The following is a 22,004-nucleotide window of genomic DNA, read 5'->3' on the forward strand; positions in this document are numbered from 1 at the left end:
TCCCACATCAACTATAACTACCCTCTGAATTGGCCTAGCAAACCATTCAATTGTATCAAACTGCTAATTGAATATATATGCTTTTCTTGCCAGTGACACCCACAACCTAAGGATGAACAAGTAGAAAATGCATTAAGTGGAAAACCACTCAGTCATACCAAATCATTACAATTTAGTGGTTCACACTGCCTTCTCAAGGACAATTAGTGGTGGGCTATCAATGCCGGTCTTGCCCATACCCTGAGAATGACTAAAACAATACAAATTGCTCAAAATGCTGCTTAAATTTTCTTTCAGTCTGACATTTGCGAGTAATTGAAATTTCTAAGGTCTGGATAGGTGTTTAAATGAAATTAAAAATAGATATCTAACAATAACATTAAATGTCAGCCTTTGTTCAGTTCGTAGCACTCTTGCCTCTGAGGCACAAGATTCTGGGTTCAAATCCCACTCCAGGACACAAAATTCAAGGTTCACGCTCCATAGCAGTACAGTGAGAGTTCTGTACTGTCAGAGATGCCATCTTTTGGATGAGATATTAAACTGAAGCCCTGTCTGCCCCCTCAGGTGGAGTAAAAGATCTCATGGCACTATCTGAAAGAAGAGCAGGCCAATTATCATTTGCGTTCTGGCCAGTATTATCTTTCAATCAACATCACAAAAACATCCCAAAAGCATGGACTGGACCTGATATTTTTGCCCAGAACTTATTCTGAGTTGTGTATGGATTATGCAATCTGGATAAGTATAATGCTCAGTTAGCTGCACTGATGGAATACTTCTTTTTGGTTTCTAACAGTTCCCCAGCATTGCTTTTCTTTAAATATTTTAAAATAATAATAATAAATAATCACACCTAGCACAAAGGAAGATGGAAGTCAATCATCTCAGTCCCAGGACATTGCTACAGGTGTTCCTCAGGATAGCGTCCAAGCCTCAACTATTTTCAGCTGCTTCAGCAATGAGCTGCCCTCCATCATAAGAGCAGAAGTGGGATGTTCGCTGATGATTACACGATGTTAAATACCATTCGCAATTTCTCAGATAATGTAGCAGACTTTGTCCATATGCAGTAAGACCTAGACCACATTCAGGCTTCGGCTGGTAATTGGCAAGAAAATTTGCACCACACAAGTGCCAGGCGATGACCATCTCCAACAAGAAAGAATCTAACCATCGTTCCTTGATATTCAAAAGCATTACCATCGCTGAATCTCCCACTATCAACATCCTGGGGGTTACCATTGACCAGAAACTCAACTGGACCAATTATATAAATACTGTGGCTACAAGGACAGGTCAGAGTCTGGGAATTCTGCAGCGAGTAACTCATGTCCTGACCACCACCACCCCCATCCCCTCCCCCAAAGCCTGTCCACTACCTACAAGACACAAATCAGCAGTGTGATGGAAGGGCGCTCTAACAGCACTCAGGAAGCTCAACACCATCTAGGACAGTGCAGCCTGCTAGATTGGCCCCCCATCCACCACCTTAAAAAACATACACTGCTTCCACCACCAACACACAGTAGCAGTAGTGTGTACCATCTATAAGATGCAGCAACTCACCAAGGCCCCTTTGACAGCACCTTCCAAACCCATGACCTCTACAACCTAGAAAGACAGGGCAGCAGATACACAGGAACACTACCACCTGCAAGTTCCCCTCCAAGTCACACAACATGGAACTATATCGCTGTTTCTTCACTGTCACTGGGTCAAAATCCTGGAACTCCGTTCCTAACAACACTGTGTATGTACCTACACCACATGGACTGCTACGGTTCAAGAAGGCAACTCACCACCACCTTCTCAAGGCTAATTAGGGATGGGCAATAAATGCTGGCCTAGCCAGTGCACCCACATCCTGTGAAAATATAAAAATACATTTAAAAAGTGGAAATTTATTGGGGTAAAATACATGGTGTAATAACAGAGATTGCCTTTGAGAGAATATATATTACATACTTGTTTTAGCTTTTCTTTTATGTTCTATAAGCTTTAAATGGCATATTAAGCTGAATACGAAAGGAAGAGACTGGGGTTAGAGAAAAACATGATAAGATTCGACTAGAGAGGAGTTGAATTCTGAAGCCAACTGACCTGTGCTTTGTTAACAGTTAAAAACATAATAGTTAATTCCTTTCCCTGAAAAATTAGCCCAGGTTCCCACTAATACTCACCAATGGTCCATGCTGGCATTTCATTGTATAGATGTCAGTCGAGGACTGATTCAAACTTGAATGTGATGTTCCCCCACAGTGGATTCTAGTGACACTTCCAGTCCAGTCTTGCACAAGAAATAGTAATTCGCAAGAGTTCTACGGAGAATACTTTAGCTGTAAAACAGCACCCCAGTATCAGCCAGCCAGCACTTTCAGGAGAGATGGAGGGAAAGTAAGCAGGAAACAAAGTTGAGACAGATCAGTTGCAGCATATACCCTAACATTGTCTCACCTCTTTGTTTCAGGTTGTCACCTCCGATGTACTGCAGACAGCAAGAATACTGATCCTGCACATGGTGAGTCGTCAGAGTCCAACCTTTAGCTAATGTGATAACCATAAGGAGGGAGGTGGATCACAAAGGGTTGGTGCAGATTTCACTGTGATTAGAAGCTGGAAGGAGCAATAAACACCAAACGCATCTCTTGCTAACCCTTTCATTTAGATTTTCTCTGCAGATTTCTGTGAAGGTCATTGGCAGACTCTTCCTTTCTCCAGGATGAACATATTTCTGTCGTGCTGAGTTCACTCAGTACTTCCCACAGTTGTTCCTGTAATTAGTGTAGCAGCTCCTGAGACTGAGTGAGCTAGGATGTCTCTGTGTAGCTTTCATAGTCTCATTAAGAAAGAAAGAGCTTGCATTTATTTCATAACCGCAAAACGTCCTTCAGTGTTTTCCAGTCAATGAAATACATTTAAAGTGCAGTTAGTGTTGTAATATGGCAAATGCTTCAGCCAATTTTACACAGCAAGCTCCCACAAAGAGGAATGTGATAATGACCAGATAATCTTTTGTTTTTTAGCAACATTGGTTGAAGGATATTGGCCAGGACACTGGGCAAACTCTTCAGCTCTTATTGAAATAGTGCCATGAGATTTTTACATTAACCTTAGAGCGAAGGTGGGGCCTCAGGTGGCACCTCCAATAGTTCACCTGCTTAGTGTTGGATTGTCAACCTGGTTTATAGGTTCACGTCTATAGAATGGACCATGAAAACACAACTTCTTGCTTTAGAGGTGAATGCTACCAGTGAACCACAGTTCACACATAAGATGAAATAAAGCATTGATAACAAAAGAAACAAAAACAAAAATTGCTGGGAAAATTCAGCAGATCTGGTGGAGAGAAAGACAGAGTTAACATTTTAAGTCTGTATGACTCTTCTTCAGAACTAAGAGGAGAAGTAGAAATATGGTGAAATATATACTCTTTAAGGGGGTGGGACGGGTAAAGCTGGATAGAAGGCCAGTGATAGGGGGAGGCAAAGGAGAGATTGCAAAAGATGTCATAAACAAAAAGTCGAAAGGGTGTTAATAGTGGTGATACTGGCTAAAGGAGGTGCTAATGCTGACATTAAGAGTAGAAAGCAGGATGAGCAAGTGACAGATGGCCCTAGTCGGGGTGGGGTGGGGGGAGGGGATGGTGTGGGTGAAAAGATCAAAATAGGCTAAAAGGTGGGGATGAAACAATGAATGGAAATAAATGGACCATGTGAAAGTGATGGAGGGGTGGAAAATGGAAGCAAAATTAATTAATTTTTCCAGGTCCAGATGAGAGCATGAAGCGGCATCGAAACAGCCATCAATGTGCCAGAAAAAGAGCTGTGGGAGGGGGCCTGAGTAGGACTGGAACAAGGAATATTCCACATACCCCATAAAGAGACAGGCATAACTGGGGCCCATGCGGGTACCCACAGCCACACCTTTTATTTGGAGGAAGTGAGATGAGTTTAAAGAGAAATTGTTCAGTGAGAGAATAAGTTCAGCCAGATGGAGGAGAGGGGTGGTAGATGGGGATTGTTCAGGCCTCTGGTCGAGGAAGAAGCAGAGAGCCCTCAGACCATCCTGGTGGGGGATGGAGGTGTAATGGGATTGGATGTCCATGGTGAAGAGGAGGCGGTTGGGGCCAGGGAACTGGAAATTGTTGATATGATGTATGGCATCAGAGGAATCACGGATGTAGGTGGGAAGAGACTGGACAAAGGGAGAGAGAATGGAGTCAAGAAAGGAATAAATGAGTTCCATGGGGCAGGAACAGGCTGACCAGGACAGTCCTGTTTGTGGATTTTGGGGAGGAGGTAGAAGCGGGCCGTCCGAGGTTGGGAGACTATGAGGTTGGAAGCTGTGGAGGGAAGATCTCCAGAGGAGATGAGGTCAGTGACAGTCCTGGAAACAATGGCTTGATGTTCGGTGATGGGGTCATATTTCAGATTTCCAGCATCCGTAGTATTTTGCTTTTATATTGATAATAAAAGCACTGGAGAGAGAGGACTCAATGGCTTGCTGCAGAACTTTACTGCCCAGTGTTCTACACACTGGGATGATCCCAAACTTAAGCCCAATCCTGCAATCAATTTGCTGATCTCACCTGGGGCAACCATAGGATCTAAAGTTGGCGTTAATGGTGGTAGATTCTGGAGGAATAAAAATTAACCAGGTCTCCTGTTTAATATCCTGTACTTTCTACAGGAAAATGAATGTTGGGTGAGGATAGGGTCAGATTTTGCAATATTAAACCACATTCCCAACCCCAACAATCTAGTCACCTGCTGTCACTCAGTGTCTGACCATTGGGGAAGCTGTGCCCTGGGACTCTATCCTCCAGAGAGCCTGTACCAGATTGGCTGGTGTAATTGCCCTTTAAACTGGGGACTGGCGGAACAGGTTTCTGATTCATGCGGCGAAAGCTGATTTGAATCGGCTTTCTATCAAGCAAGAGCTGGACCTGTTTCTGGCTGGGGAGAGATCACCTCATACAATAGGTGATTTGTATCCTGTGATGTAAGTCATGGCCAAAGTGACCTCCTAGACTAAATTTGATCGCCTGAGGGAGTTGGAGAGGAATTTTCCAGTTTTTTTCTCTCTAATTGGCCTGTTTTTTTTTATCTGTTTTGCTCCTTTCTCCGAAATGACAAGGCTCTGGGTAGGTGAAGAGTGGACAGGGCATTGTAACTGGACGAAAAAGACTGGATCTTTTCCTGTCCACTCTGTTTGTGTGTTTGCACAGAGGCCATTCTTAAAATATGAGGACAAATTTGGGAAGAGAAATTGAATAAAGCATACCTTTTCATTTTAAAGTGACTACATTGAGGCTTAGGCTGATAAATGACAGGTAACATTTGTGCCAGTCAAGTGACAGACAATGACTATCTCCAACAAGAGGTAAACATCTCCCCTTGACATTCAGCAGCATTATCATTGCTGAATCACCCATTGCCAGCATCCTGGGAATCAGCATTGACCAGAAACTGAACTGGACCAGCCACATAAGTACTGTGGCTACAGCAACAGGTCAGAGGTTGGGTATTTTGTGGAGAGAACTCACATCCTGACTCCCCAAAGCCTGTTCATTATCTGCAAGGCGCAAGGCAGGAGGATGATGGAATGCTCTCCACTTGCCTAGATGAGTTCAACTCCAACAACACTCAAGAATCTCAACATCACCCAGGATAAAGCAACCTGCTTGATTGGCACCCCATCTACCACCTTAAACATTCACTCCCTCGACCATTGATGCACCATGGCTGTAAGGTGAACCATTGACATGATGCATTGCAATTACTCACCAAGGCCTTCCAAACCTGTGACCTCTATCACCTAAATAAACAAGGGCAGCAGGCACTTGGGAACACCACCACTTTCAAGTTCCCCACCAATTCTCGTACCATCCCGTCTGGGAAATATATTCACGTCGCTGGGTCAAAATCCTGGAACTCTCTTCCTAACAGCACTGTGGGTGCACCTACACCACAGAGACTGCAGTGGTTCAAGAAGGTGACTCACCACCACCACCTCAGGGCAATTAAGGATGGGTAATAAATACTGGTCATGCCAGCAACACCCACATTCCATGAATAAGTAAAGAAAACATTTACTGTATGTACCAGAGGAATTCTGGAGGTTACTTAAGTATAAAACCATTTTCCATGTTGCGCTATATTTGCTTTTCATAAAAAGAAAAAAACAAAATAAAATAATGCTGGAAAGTAACCTGGGAGAAAATTGGAAGCAAAAAGATAACTTGATGGAAGAATAATAATTTCTTCTGGAATGTCCTTAATAGACAGCATATTGAAGAATGGGACTGGAAGGGTGCATGGATGGAAGAGGATTAAATGAGACAATGGCTAAATTTTGAATTATTTGAATTAGTTTTAACAGTGAAAGAGAAAAAATTAACTTGCATTTATATAAATCTTCCATGACCTCAGGATGTCCTCAAGTTTTAAAGCTAATGAAGTACTCCTGAAGTGTAGGCACTGTTGTATTATAGGAAATGCAGTAGCTAATTTGCACAGAGCAAGATCCCACAAACAGCAATATGATAATGAGCCGATAATCTGTTTTATTGGCACTGAGTTAGATATATGCATTGGTCAGGAAATAAGGAAAATTTCCCACTCTTCTTTGAAATAGTGCTATGGGATCTTTAATGTCCATCTGAGAGGGCGGACAGTGCTTCAGTTTAACACAGAGATAAAAACAAAAAAACTGCGGATGCTGGAAATCCAAAACAAAAACAGAATTACCTGGAAAAACTCAGCAGGTCTGGCAGCATCGGCGGCATCTCCGAGCCTCACACACACACCTTAAACCAGCTTATATTTCAACTCTTTCTTGGACTCGATCTCAAGTTCTGTCGAAGGGCCATGAGGACTCGAACCGTCAACTCTTTTCTTCTCCGCCGATGCTGCCAGACCTGCTGAGTTTTTCCAGGTAATTCTGTTTTTGCTTCAGTTTAACATCCCATTCTGAATACGGCACCTCCTACAGTGCAGCACTCTCTCACCACTGCACTTGAGTATCAGCCTGAATTATGTTATTAATGTGCTCACGTGGGCCTTGAAGCTATGACCAGAATCCACAATCTTCTGCCTCAGAGGCCAGAATGCTACCCAGTGAACCATGGGTGACACCTCAGGACTGCTCTTAATCCTCTCTCCTAATTGCTAAGTGACAATTTAGGCAAAATATGAAATGGACCTTTCTCTGATGGCCCATAACCCAAGGCAACACATTCAACCACTGAATGTGTTGCCTTGGGTTATGTTGAGCTATACATAGCAAGAAGTCTGTTCCCTGATCTATGCAGTGTTAGCTGATCTTAACCAGAGTGGATGTAGTTGGATGGATTAGAGTTGACTTCACCATTTCTGGCTGAGCTATGTCAGTTGAGCTGTGCTGATTATAAACCTCCAGGAGAGGAGGGGAGAATATGAAAAACAAGGTTTAAACAGACTAAAGATAAGAAGAACATTGGTAGCTAGGATATAGCAACTGGGAAATTGATATGCCAATATTATACTGTCAGCAGTACAAACTCGGCAGTCTGGATATCTGAGGTCAGAGAAAATAACTGCAGTGTAACTCAAAAGCAGCAAATCATAGCCAGCTGAGGCTCAGAGGCTGACCAAGCTATACCAATTTACTTTCAGATGTATCTGAGGTAATGGCGGATATTAATGTCCTTGGTATTATATATCTCAACTTCAGGAAACAGCTTTCACAGGAGGCTTATAGCTAGGAGGACATTGTAAATTGGGTAATAAATCATCTTAACAGGAAGCAGAAAGAAGCCATCTATATTTTTTCCAGATTTTTTATCCTTCACTTTCTACCCAACTGTTCCTAAAGGTACTGAGATCTGGTTCCAAGAGCAGAAAACCATGCTACGCATTTGATATTGGTCAAAGCTATAGGTGAGAAAGCAAACTAATGGTCCCCAGTGGCTCAGAGCAAAGGACAAGAGTCACAGTTTCAAACTAGTAAAAGTGCTTTTTCATGACAATTTGAATGAATTGACAAAAACCCATGAATCATTAAAGGAATGGTTGGATGTCACGATCCCAAACCAGTATGAGTCAGCACACATGGTATCTGCATTCACTTAATTTCCCACACTTACCTCTTCAAAGAGTTCTGTGAGATTTGTCAATCACGTTTGGCCCTTTAGAAAACCGTGTTCACTGCAGTATTTCTTTATCCTTATCTCCATTTCTTAAGGTGTTGTCAGGGGACTAGTAGCTAAATGGATAACAAAGAGCAGGAATTAATGGTAGTTATTTGGACTGGCAAAACATGGGAGGGTGGTATTCCACAAGGATCGGAGCTGGGACCACTGGTGTTCACCATTTACATAAACAATTTGTACTTGGGGAATCGAAAGTCCAGTTTCAAAATTTGCGGATGACACTCAAGTTGCTGGGCCTAGTAAATCCTGCAGAGGACTATGACAAAATACAGGAAGACATTGATGAACTTGTAGTATGGGCATTTAATTGGCAAATAAATTTCTAAACAGGTATGTGTGATTTGGTACATTTTGGTAGGAGGAATAAGGAAGCTGCTTGCAAAGTAAGTGTCTAAATAGAGTAGAGCAGCAGAAGGATCTGGGTATACTGATGCACAAATCACTAAAAGTACCAACACAATTTGATTAGGCCATAAAACCGCAAACAAAGCACTTGCATTTATATTTAGATGATAGAATTGAAAAGCAAAGAAGATAAGTTAAAATTGTACAGAACCTTGGTTAGACACACTTGAAGTACTGTGAACAGTTAGGTACAACCATCTTCAGCTGTTTCATAAATAACCTTCCCTCCATCATAAGTTCAGAAATGGGAATGTTCACAGATGATTTCACAATGTTCAGCACCATTCGTGACTCCTCAGACACTGAAGCAGTCCATGTCCATATGCAGCAAGACAATATTCAGGTTTGGGCTGATAAGTGACAAGTAACATTCATGCCACACAAGTGCCAGACAATGGCCACCTCAACAAGAAAGAGTCTAACCATCCCTCCTTGACATTCAATGGAATTACCATCACTGAATTCCCCACTATCATTACCATTCTGGGGTTACCATTGACCAGAAACTGAACTGGACCAGACATTTAAATACAGTGACTACAAGAGCAGATCAGAGGCTGGGAATTCTGCAGAGAATAACCCACCTCCTGACTCCACAATGCCTGCCTGCCGTCTATAAGTCACAAGTCACGAGTGTGATGGAATACTCTCCACTTGCCTAGATGAGTACAGCTCTAACAACACTCGGGATGCTCGACACCATCCAGGACAAAGCAGCCTGTTTGATTGGTACCCCATCCACTAGCTGAAACATTCACCCCCTCCACCACAGATGCACAGTGACTGCAGTGTGTGCCATCTACAACATGCATTGCAGCCACTGACCAAGCCTCCTTCGACAACACCTTCCAAATCCGCGACCTCTCCCACCTAGAAGGACAAGGGCAGTAGATGCATGGGAACACCACCAGCTCCAAGTTCCCTTATTCTGATTTGACCTACATCACCATTCCTTCACTGTCATTGAGTCAAAATTCTGGAACTCCCTAACATCACTGTGGGCGTTCCTACAACACATGAACTGCAGCGGTTCATGAAGGCAGTTTACCACCACCTTCTCAAGGACAATTAAGGATGGGCAATAAACGCTGGCATGGCCAGCGAAGCCCACATCCCATGAATGAATAAAAAAAAGCTCTGGCCTCCATATTATGAAAAGAATATAGAGACACTGGAGAAGGTAATAAAAAAGATTTACTAGAACGATACCAGAATTGAGTGGTTAATCTTCCAGGAAAGATTGAACAGGTTGGGACTACTTTTTCTCAAAAAGAGAAGGGGTGATTTTATAGAAGTCTTTAAGATTATGGAAGGGTTTGATAGGGTAGACGTAATGAAGATGTTTCCACTTACAGGGCAGACCAGGACGAGGAACCATGAAAATAAGATCGACACTAATAAATCCAATAGGGAATTCAGGAGAAATTTCTTTACTCAGAGAGGGGTTGCAATATGGAACTCACTACCATGGAGGGTTGTTGAGCCTTTAAGGCGAAGCTAGATAAACATATGAAGGGGAAAGGAATATAAGGAGATATTATTGGGGTGAGATGAAGAGAGTTTGGAGGAGGCTCATGTGGAGCATAAACACTAACATGAACTGTTGGGCTGAATGGCCTGTTTCTGAACTGGAAATACTGTATAATTCTATGTAATGTAATCTGTGGTAATGTCATCCTTCTTCAGAAATTTCAAGATTAAGCTGAATGGCCTGTAGTTATTAGGGTCAACTCCTCTGGTGTGCCAGCATACACCCACTATTATTGACCTTAGTCCCCCTGGAGGAAGGAGAGAGAAGAAACCTGTCAGGGTTCCAGTGATACTCTGCCACCAGACTGCATGACCAAAGGCTAAGACAAGATTGGGATCACCTGAGATGACCTCCAAGGTCGACTAGCCTGCTGACTTTCACTACCTAGGATCTGGGTTCAGACTTAGATGAGGTACTGCAGGAGAGAGAAGAGATAAAGCCTTCAGCTAGCAAATCACACTGAACTTCCAGTCAGCACAAAAAATTAACACAAGATAAATACTTAGCTTCAGGCATAAATCTCCATAGTAAGGTACACAAGAAAGTCATCATACAAAGGAGGGACACAGAGAGAGAGACCCTGAGAAAGAATAGTGTCAGAGTTCCACATTCAAAAGTGGCAGTGAGGAATCAAAAGGGGCCAGACCAAATCTGACATAGAACACTGCTGGAGATCCATAGTTATAAGTAGCAAAGGGGAGTCAAAAGGAGATAGAGTGAGCAAGTTTAAAAGAAAAGAGGAAAAATATCAGTGTAATCTTAAAGGAAAGCAAATAAGTGGCTGGTTGGTGAGTATTTTTCACTTTTTCTCCCTCTAAGGCATTCATTTGAACTAGGGGCTGGGAAATTAAATTTTCAATCAGGGTAAGTATAACAGTAAGTAAATTAATAAGAATATTAACACAGAGCAGGCCAAGAGGCATTAATTAAAATTAGAAGTTTAAACAAGATACACACTAGTTTCTAAAAGAGGGAATGGAGATTAATTAGATCATGCCTGGGCAGTTGAGACATGTTGCTTGCAATTCTGGCACCATGTGGGAACTTCAGGTCACTTCATGTGTTTGAAAGACTATGTGTAGAGGAAGCACCTCCAGCTGCTTCAGCTTCTCCACTTTCCTGGCTGCACTTGCTGTTTCCAAGTGTCAAACCAGTTCAGAGATAGCAGTCCAGCCTCAGAGAGAAAATTGAGGATCAAACCTCACTGGATTTTGTATGTAACCCAGGCTTGAGCAGTACGAGGGAGTGCAGCGCTTCCGTCTGGAGTGCCATCTTTTGGGTGAGATTTTATACTGAGGCCCCTTCTAACAATCCACGAGATGATTTGAAAAGAGTTCTCCCATGTCCTGGCCAGCATTTATTCCTCAACCAAAACAGATAGATAAACTACCAATCAGTAATACTGTTTGTGGGACCTCCTGTGTATAAATTGGTTGTTATATTTGCTGATCTAAGAACAATGATTACGGCCAGGATTTTCTAGCCCCATCATGGTGGAACCTGCCGCAGGAGATTCAGTGGCCCAGCCAAAAGTCCATTGACTTTTGGCGGGACCAGATGATCGAAGCAGTGGATGGGGCTGGAAAATCCCGCCCTACAGTTCAGAAACACTTCATTGGTTATACAGTGCACTGGGACATCTGGATGTGAAAGTTCCTATATAAATTAAAGTTTGTTCATTCTTTCTTTGAGAGAACTGTTGAGATTGTGATGTGGGAAGGCATCAGAACTGCACGCTAATGGCTTGGGGTAATTTCAGATTTATTCTTTATTGTTCATTCCCTCCATCAGTGGAGTTGTAATTTGCCCTGCAGAGGGTGGTTTTATAATCTGTGGAATAATATTACTGAAGAATTATAGCTGACACTGTTGCAAAAAGGAAAATGTTCTTCCTCCAGAGCCACCCTCTGGTGAAAATTACCAGCCTGCTTTCTTTATCATATTTTCAATTAGATGTGGCAACAGTCTGAAAATCCCAAAGGCTTGTGATTGTGCTGTCATTCTTAACTGTGAGATATAAGGTTAAAGGTTGCACGAATCTGCATGCAACCAGTCCACATGCCAAAATCACATGCGCACTAATATCTGGTGGCTATGTGCAAGCTCGAGGGTTGCTACCTCCATTTGGAGATATTCCTGGAGGTTTTGTCACATGGTCTCTTGCCTCCTAATGCCCCATCCAGTCAAACAGCCTTTTTCCTCCAGCTCCAAAAAATATATAACAAGTAAATGCAAGTGTTCAAAGAAAATGAAAAAAGCACAACTTCTTTAATGCCCCTTAGATTTTTTTCTCACAGGATGCTCACAGCACTGTACTGGAAATTAATCTTTAATTCCTGAAGGCTGAGGGCCAACCCTGGAGACTTGGTAACCCTACTGAGATTCTAGCTTAAGTATGAGACCTCAAAAAGTACCCTGTAAAATAAATGATTGGCTGGCTGATGATACAAGGGTTTCTAAACCGGCCAGGGCGTAGTACAGTAAATGCATTGAAAACGAAATGTATTCAACTTTGCTGCAGTCTTTTTTTGCATGTTCCCCATGGGCCTGCTCTTCACTATCCATTGCACTGTCATTCAAATGCCTGCAGACCCATTGATTTGCCCCTCTTGGTAAATTTTGGATTTAAAAAGGCAACCGTCTTTTTTGTGTTAGCCATGTTTCGATGAGTAGCTCTGCTATCTTTGAGTCTAAAGGTTGTGGGTTCAAGTCTCACTCTGGAGACTTTAGCCCATAATCTAGGTTGACACTTCATTGAAGTACTGTGGATGTGCTGCACTGTCAGAGGTACCACCTTTGGATGAGACGTTAAACCTCTCTGAGGTAAAAGATCCCATGACATTCTCCCCAGTGTCCTTATGAACATTCATCCTTCAACCTTGTAAGCATTGGAGAGATGTGATTTTCTGGGTCCCCTGGATTGCTCTCCATCTCCACTTAACTGTCACTTGTAAACTTTATCAAGAAGCGGTTGCAGTGTTCAATATATACAGTGGAAGGTGCATACACACATCTGAATTATAATTTAATGTGCCTTTAGAAAATTAGACTTTCACTTCTGGTGCCCAGAGTGGGAACCAGCCAGGTTAAGAGATGAAAGTTTTAACTCTGCCAACTGGAAATGAGTCTGGGGCAGTCTCAATTCACTTTAGTAAATTGCTAATACAAAACAGTTTATTGTTTTGCACCAATTAACAATTTTATTAAACAAAGCTGCAGGGATGCTTTGCTTAGGAGATATCACACTGGAGCCCAGAACGAAAAAACAGTAAAAGCTGGGAAATAAGTATACTGGTCCAAACTGGTCTTGTATACCTTAAAATGAAACGCTAGTAAAAACTGGGAAATAAGAGTACTGGCCCAAACTGTTTTTTTCCTACTGGGAAGCCTCAGGTGAACCTGAGCTGAGAGTGCTTGATGCTGATCTGTATGCTAAAAGTATAAAATGTTCATTTCCCAATGCTAACAAACATCATCAAGGTGAGCACAAAATTCAAATAAAAAAAAGTTAAAGGGAACCTTTCATTCTCTCCACCTCACTTTCTCTAACTCTATATTTCTATCTGTACCTCTATATGTATCTGGTTCTATACAGTACAGTCAATCCTCCATGATGTTGCATAACAAGAGTAAAGACCAAATGTCTTCCGGTGAAGTGGGGTTATCAGATAGGGGAACAATTAGACCATTCTGGTGGAATTCAGCCCTTATTTTAAAATCTTACATTCTGTCTTTATTTTAATAAAATACTTTGACTTTGTATTATTATCTGCCGGCAGTAAGACTTGCAGCAAGAAGCGAAGTAGAACTAGCTACCGTGTAGGGGGTTTTCTGCAGTACAGAGCCAGAATCTGGGAGACATGAAGACAAGGTATTACAGCGTCCCCTCTGATGAGATGTTGTAATTACAGGGTGGCACATTCACATCGGCAATTCTCATTATAAATGGGTTTAGAGAATTTACAATGGGAACTATTGACAGAGAAGCATGATAAAGCACAGCATAATGTAAGGATTTGTAAACAGGAAGCCTGTGCAGGTGTAAGATTATAATTACATTTATAGATATACTCCTAGATCAATGTGTTTAATTTTTATCTCATATCAGTTGGAAATAATTATCTGGCATTTTGCATAACTGGGGAGGGCAATGGGGTTCGCAGCACTGGGGGTGATCCTGGGCTTTGGTAGCACTGCTTGAAGAATCCTGTTTTCTCCTGCAATGTCAAAGTGGAACCTGGGGGTTGGCAAAAAATTGTGGGGTGAAATGTGTGGTGGATTTCTGGGACTTGTCAACAATAAAGTTGTGTAGCATGAAAAAGAAACTTATTGAGTCTGTCAGCAATTTTTGTTTTCTTTCATGAGATGGGGGTGTTGCTTGAACTGACCTTGCTGGGTCATTTCAGAGGGCAGTTAAGAGCCAACCACATTGCTGTGGGTCTGGAGTCACATGTAGGCCAGACCAGGAAAGGATGGCAGATTTCCTTCCCTCAAGGGCATTAGTGAACCAGATGGATTTTTACAACAATCAATGATAGTTTCATTGTCATCATTACTGAGACTAGCTTTATATTCCAGATTTATAACTGAATTCAGATTCCATCAGCTGCTGTGGTGGGACTTGAACCCATGTCCTCAGAGCATTAACCTTGGGCTCTGGATTAATACTCCAGTGACATTACCATTACGCCACCATCTTCCCTATTAGTTTATATGTTTCTAAGAGATTGTTACAGACATTGAATTCAGTGTTTGTGGTTAGCCTCTGGACACACAGTCCTTTATCTTACTACGTCTTACTCACACAGGCACACACACATATACACACATACACATATACCCACTCACACACTCTCTCTTGATCTCTCTTTCTCGCTCTTGCTCTCCCTCATGCTTGCTCTTGCTCTTGCTCTCGCGCTCGCTCTGTCTCTCCCACACATGTATCCATTACTAATTAGATTGCTTCCATTTTCTATGTATGTATTCACAAAACATAGTAAAACCTTTCCATTTGCCAGAGAAATTTTCAAAATTTGATTTATTGGCTCATTATGTAGGGAAAAGAAAATAACTCAAATTATTATGAGGAAAGACATTACTTTTCTCTCCATCTGCCTGTCTCCTTCTCGCTCTTTAGATGGAGATTTCTCTGTACCCTTCCCTTTCTGCCTCCCCGCTTGACATCTTTCTGAAATAAAAGCGAATACTTAAACATTTAGAAGCAAACCACTCTCACTCACTCACAGAAATACACTTTTAATAAAGCATTTGAAATTAGTTGTTTAGCTTTGGTTTTCCATTTTGACCTTGTTGGACATTGATGTGAAGCATTGGGCCAGATATTGTGGTACAAACAGTGATTGGGGTTAACATCACTCACCATTAATTATGTTGAAATCAGAAAGCAACTTCCAGTGACTGCACATGTGCAATTAAGCGTGGAAATCAAGAAACTATTGTCCAAGATGCATGCTCCTCAGTGTGATAATGACATCTCACGCAGAGACTCCCCATTCAAATACATTGATGTGAACTTGCTGTACTTACCTAATATATATGAACTAAACTCACTGGAAAATTTTAGGACTTGACCATTCCAGTGTAAGTATTCTTAATGGTCTGTAAGTCTTATTTACCACCAAACAACCTCCCTGAAAATTAACTTTTACACATGTGGAGTCTCATTCTTTCAGATTTTAATTATTGTAGGAGATTTTAAAAATTAAAAAGTTTAATTATTTTTTATTTTGCCTCCTTTATCTCTGCTTTAATCTAATGATTCTTTCTCTCTCTTTATTTCACATTCTTTACTTGATTTGACACTGAAATCACTATTATAGTTTCAGCCATGACTTAGTTGGTAACAATCTCACTCCTGAGTCACAGGTTCCAAGTTCTAGTCCCACTCTTGAACTAGAGCCCAAAGATAAAGAATGACGCTCCAGTGCAATACTGTGGGAGTACTGACTTTTCAATGAGACGTTAAACCAAAGCCCTGCCCATCCTCTCAGGTGGACATAAGAGATCCCATGGCACTATTTCGAAGTAAAGGAGTTATCTCCAGTGCCCTGGCCAATAGGTGTCCCTCAGTCAACACTGCAAAAGCAGATCTTGTTGTTATCACATTGCTGTTTGTGGGAGCTTGCTGTGCATAAATTGACTGCCACTTTTCCTACATTACAACAGTGACTACATTTCAAAAAATACTTCATTGGCTGTAAGATGCTTTGAGATGTTTGGTGGTCATGAAAGATGCTACATAAAAGCAAGTCTTTCTTTTCTTTTTCCTATCTGACACCTCCCAGTTCAAACCCTGAACTACTCATTAACAATTGTTCAATGTGATTAGCTAAGAAGATGCACAGCTACTTGGTCTGCTCACACAGGTCCCAGATGCACTGTAGAAAGTGCTGTGCTTTTAGTAGTTATCAGGAACTTGCGGTGCAAAATCCCAAAGAAAGTCTATGGTTTTGTGTAATTTTAATGAACGACTGCATGGTTCATTTGCCACTGAATGTAAAGTGCAACCCTTAATATCAATTGACTGATTAAATGATGCTGCTGCACCTCACAACATTGGGAATACTGAACATGATCAAATTGCAGGATCTACCTTCAATTAATAAACTCCAAACACATTTTTCAAGATCAAGCTTATGCTTCTGGGAAAGGCTGAGACTTTTAAGTACAAAAATTAATGAAGCTATGCAAAGATAACTTAGCTAAATTTATCATGTTTTATTATGTTGCAAACCTTATTTGAACCATTAGAAATATTAGTTCATGGGGGAAAACAGCCCCAGTGCATTATCTATTCTTGGAAACAGTTCTGTAATTACAAAGAGAAGGATAACTCTGCTTTGCCTTTGAGGAGCAGTACTTAAAAGCGAGTGTTTTGCAGGAAATTCATGGCCAAACAGACTGATTTTCTATCCATTCATTTTAAAATCCCAGGCTGTTTACCCAGACATTCCCACTCAGTGCTCAACCTGTGGTTACTGTGACATAGAATCACAAAATCTTACAGGGAGAAGGAGGCTATTCAGTCCACCGTGCCTCTGCCAGGTCTTTGAATAATTGGAACAGCTCTTTTATACTCCTCTGCTCTTTCTCTTTGGCCCTGCAAATATTTCCTTTTCAAGTATTTATCCAATTTCCTTTTGAAAGTTACTCATTCCAGTCGTTATCCTTAGATTGTGGACTCCAAGCAATGAATGTTAAAGACAGAAAGAAAGATCTTGCTTTTATATAACTACTTTCAGGACATCCCAAAGTGTTTTACAGTCAAATAAGTACTTTTGAAGCAAAGTCACTGTTGTAATACAGGAAACATGGCAGCCAATTTGTGCATAACAAGGTCCCACAAACAGCAATGTGATAATGACCAGATAATGTTTTTACTGATGTTGATTAAGGAATAAATATTGGACACTACACTGGAGAGCACATCCCAGCTTGTCCTTGAATATGATGGAAGTGGAGCAATCACTGGTCTCACAAAGAAGTTGGATAGACTCTTTAGAGGAATAAACTTGCAGTTCTACGTATATAGAATAGGGGAATGGGACTAATTGGATTGCTCCAGAAAGAGCCATTATTGACTTAATGGGCCGAATGGCCTCTTTGTGTCATAATAGTGACTCATGAATAATGCAAAAGGATCTTTGATGTCCACCTGAGAGGGTAGGCAGTGCCTTGGTTTAATGCCTCACCCAAAAAAGGACATCTCAGACACGGTAGCGCTCCCTCAGTGCTGCACTAGAGCGTCGATCTAGATTATGTGCTAATATTTCCGGGGTTAACAGGAAATTCACCTTAGGGAAACTTCTCCCATGTTGTACCCATCTCCCAGTAGTAGAGCAATTAGCATTGGGAATCTAGGTTGGTGGTTTTCCTCCTCTGTGTCATGAAGCTATTTATATAGATAATATTATTGGAAAATATTTTTCTTTTAAAATACAAGTTTAGTCTGTGGATTTAATTGGATTAAAGCCAGCTAGTCTGGGTGTTTTGATGTGTACTAGTTTAGAGATGTAAGAGAGGTAGAATGCATTTGAATTTTTTGAATAAAGCATCCAAGATGTGGGGCTAGCAGTCCAAGCAATATGTTTATATTAGTAATAAAATTGGTACCGTGAAAGGTGTTTTATTGTCAGAAGAGGCTGCTGATACAATAAGAATTTACATTCAGTGAGCTGCGCTAGGTATAAGGATAGTTGTTTTGTGTGTGCGGGGCAAAGGCAATTTAAGATCAAAGCAGCTGTTAACCTCCAACTGTCTCCACAGGAACCAAAGTGAAAGGAACCTCATTTTGAATTCGTAAGGTGCATATGCTTAGCCTGGTGCCTGGTTAAGTCTATGGGTCGCTATTGCCTTAATGGAGATTAGTTTAGGAATTTGTTAAAAGTTATGATGGTAGTAAGTTGTAGCCATGTGTATATATTTAACTTGTGTAAATTAATAAATGTCTCATGTATTTTGATATAAATCCTTTATAGAACTAGTGGCCTGATTCCTGAATTTAGAGTTGCATCTCAAACCTACCACTTAAAAATATAGGTTATGACAGTTGTTTAAAGTTTCTCTGGGATTTTTAAATAATTCGGCTTTACCAAACTGCTGTCTCATAACACTCTGTGTCTCCTTCCAATGTAAATGGCTGTGCAGGATGGCCGCTGAAACCCATCTGCGTGCATGCACTGGTCCACATGAGCAGAAACCCAATGACATGCACACATCAGTTTACCCAGCACAACTCATTTTGCTTTCTAATTCAATTATTGCAATATGCCCTTTGTTTGTGGATTCCATGGATCCCACACATCACTTAATCGGCAGGTTGCTTGGAATATTTAGCTCACAAGCATTTTATTGACACTTGTAGAAAATGTTACAGTATTTTACAAGGAGTGACAGGGACAATCCAGAACTTTCAACTCACTTTAATGATTTTTGTTGTCTTGCAATTTATAAGCACTGTGAGCATATATTGCTAAATATTCAGTGATCCGAAACATTCAGCCAAGACAGGAAAGAAAACAGTTGCACTGAACTCACTAATTCATTTAGCGAAGGGCAGTATCCTGCCTTAAAACATCTAAATGTTCTGTCACATTCTCAAATCTCTTCAGTTTAAGAAGGATCAGTGAATTAATGACATTGCATAACTAAATATGATCTTACAAATTACTGACAGCCACTTTACTTCGATGCATGGTACATAGTTCTTGAAAGTAAGCAAGCTGGGTTCATGTCACACATTTCCCCCTATAAAGATGGCGACCATCAATGCACCCTGCTGTACATTGCCCCCTATAAAGATGGTGGCCGCGCATACAGCTGCACATGTACAGCATTGGCAGCAAATGCAGCTTTGTTCCCCTCTCTGCTTCCGAGTGCTGAGGCCAATTGGAGTACCCTCCTACTGCCATGCTGTGTGGCATGGATAGAAACTGGGGTCTGCCCTGGTCTGTATGACTCAGGTGTCACAGCACATGATACGCTTACCCACTGAGATATTGGGAAGCAAGAAATGTAGTTTACTAATAAGCTTCCTCTTATTCATTTGACACTTGTCTTACTCCTTTTGGACAGACTTTTTAAACATTTCAATAAACTCATTTGAGAGACTGATATTTTACATTGGCCACTATGCAGTAAATGTCGAGTACATGTCTCATTAATGCTGAGCAATGGATATTTCTGTTTGGCAGCTACCCAGTTTAATAAAGTGACTCTGTTAAATGTGCTCCTTGTGAGAGTCAGCAAACTCCAAACTACTGCATCAACAGCTGTAGTCAGTTATTGGCTCAGTTAATCAGAAGCAGCCCAATCACTCAGGACAATGAGTGCTCAGTGTTCCACATGACCATCAGAATCAGCAATTTTCTTTTTCATTACTGTGGAATCGTTTCACTCTGAAAGCTCATTAAAGTTGTTTAAATTAAATTTAAATTAAAGTCTGCCAGTGGCTAAGTGGATAAAGATGCTACCATATAGTACTGGACCATAAGAAATAATATGCTTTCATATTGGGCCTTTCAAAATCTCAGGATGTCCCAAAGCGCTTTAGCGTCAGATAAATACTTTTGAAATGCTGACACTTTTGTAATGTAGGGAAATGTGGCAGCCATTTTGTGCACTGCAAGCTTCCACAAACTGCCATGGGATGAATGAAAATGCTTCAGTGATGTTGGTTGAGAGATAAATGTTGCCTGGATATCAAGAAAACTCCCCTGTTTTTCGAATGGTGCCACTGGAATTTTTTTATGTCTACCTGAGTAGGCAGGGCTTCAGTCTAATGTTGCATCTGAAAGATTGCAGCTCTGACAGTGCAGCACTCCCTCAGCACTGAGGTCTCAGCATAGATTTTGTGCTCCTGCTTCTGGAGTGGGATTTGAACCTATGACCTTCTGACTCTGATTTGGAAATACTACCATTGAGCTACAGCTGGCACCATATAGCACAGAAGGTCCTTGGTCTCTACTGGGCTAGCTTATATCCTTTGGGGTAGAGTTATCACAGTTGGTTTCCGCTACACTGAGGGAAGGGGAAGAGTCTACCAGAATTCCTGTTCCTGGTCATTATCCTGCAGTGACCGGTGGAAAGTGGAAAACCAAATCAGCCTCTGGTGCTCTCTCCCCTGCCTCTGACACTGCCTTCTGGCCCCATCCTTGCCCCGACCCTCTCCCAAACTGCTCCTGCCCGTTTCCCTGACCTCTGTCTCTGCCCTACACCTATATTCATGCGTGCCCTGCCCCTGTCACTGACATCAACCCATTCTGCCATTAATACCACTTCTATCTTTTGGCCCTACTTTTTCCTCTGGCTGTACCCTCACCTGTACCCCTGCCCCTCTCCATGCTGCCATCCATGGACTACACCTGCCCTTGTCCATGTCCTTGCTTCCACCACTGCCTTCTGTTTCAGTCCCCATCTATGCCCTACTCCTGCACCTTGTCCATGCCTTGCATCAAGCCCCATCTATGTCCTCACTCCTGCATCTGCCCACCTCTGCCTCTGTTCTTGTTTGGCTTGTGCCCTACTTCCTAACACTGCCTCTGCCCATGTTGAGAGTCACAAATGAAGACTGACCGCTTGGATAAGAAATTGAAATGTCCCTGCATCTGTGGGGATTATGCCCACAGCTAGTGCTTTCCAGGAGACAGTAAGATATAAATGTTATAAAAAGTTTATTTTCTTCCCTGTTGTCATGCATAGGGTCGAGACTTTCCCTTTGATGACTGTGGCCGTTCATTTACCTGCCTGCCAATGGAAAATCCAGACAGCAAAGCAGAGGCCCTTGTTTGCAACATCGATGTTCTGCTGCACAACATGACATACAAGGTCAGTTATTCATGAGTGACCTCCATAGACGTGGGGAAGAGTCAGGTCATTCACTTTTGGATCGAATCACTGGTTGGAATCCCACAGCCAAGAGGCTATCCAGCTGCAATGAAACATGTACATTATGCTAGAATTCTGATCTATTGCAGTCTAATTTTTCCTTCCAATTATGCCACCATTGTAAGACAGAGTTTGTACCTACAAGGAATTGACTTCAGTGACAACATTTTGTACTGAGAGTATCTTTGATGTAAAACAACCCAAGGCACTTCATTGGAGCACAATTAAGTAAAATTTGATGCAGAGCAACATAGAGTTATTAGATAGATGGCCAAAAGCATGGGGAGATTTAGAGCGGGAATTTCCAAGCTTAGGGACTGGGTATTTGGCAATTGTGGTACAATTAAAATGGGGAATGCAGAAAAGGCCAGAATTGGAGGAGGGCAGAGATGTTGGAGGGTTGTAGGACAGGAGGAGGTTACAGAGATAGAAAGGGGTGAGACCGAATGGAAAGATTTGAAAACAAGG

General features: G+C 41.7%; 1 protein-coding gene across 4 annotated transcripts in view; it reads left to right on the forward strand.

Annotated features, from left to right (window-relative positions):
* Positions 1-22,004, forward strand: part of LOC121279952 (L-fucose kinase) — a 392,301-nt gene that overhangs the window by 268,481 nt on the left and 101,816 nt on the right. For all 4 annotated transcript variants that reach the window (XM_041191553.1, XM_041191550.1, XM_041191552.1 and 1 more), the window contains 2 exons: positions 2,471-2,521; positions 21,351-21,476. In XM_041191553.1, the coding sequence (XP_041047487.1) occupies positions 2,519-2,521; positions 21,351-21,476 (129 nt within the window). In that variant the 5' untranslated portion in view covers positions 2,471-2,518. The remainder of the gene's footprint in view (positions 1-2,470; positions 2,522-21,350; positions 21,477-22,004) is intronic.

This window comes from Carcharodon carcharias, chromosome 7, assembly GCF_017639515.1.
Source record: "Carcharodon carcharias isolate sCarCar2 chromosome 7, sCarCar2.pri, whole genome shotgun sequence".
Lineage (NCBI taxonomy): Eukaryota > Metazoa > Chordata > Chondrichthyes > Lamniformes > Lamnidae > Carcharodon > Carcharodon carcharias.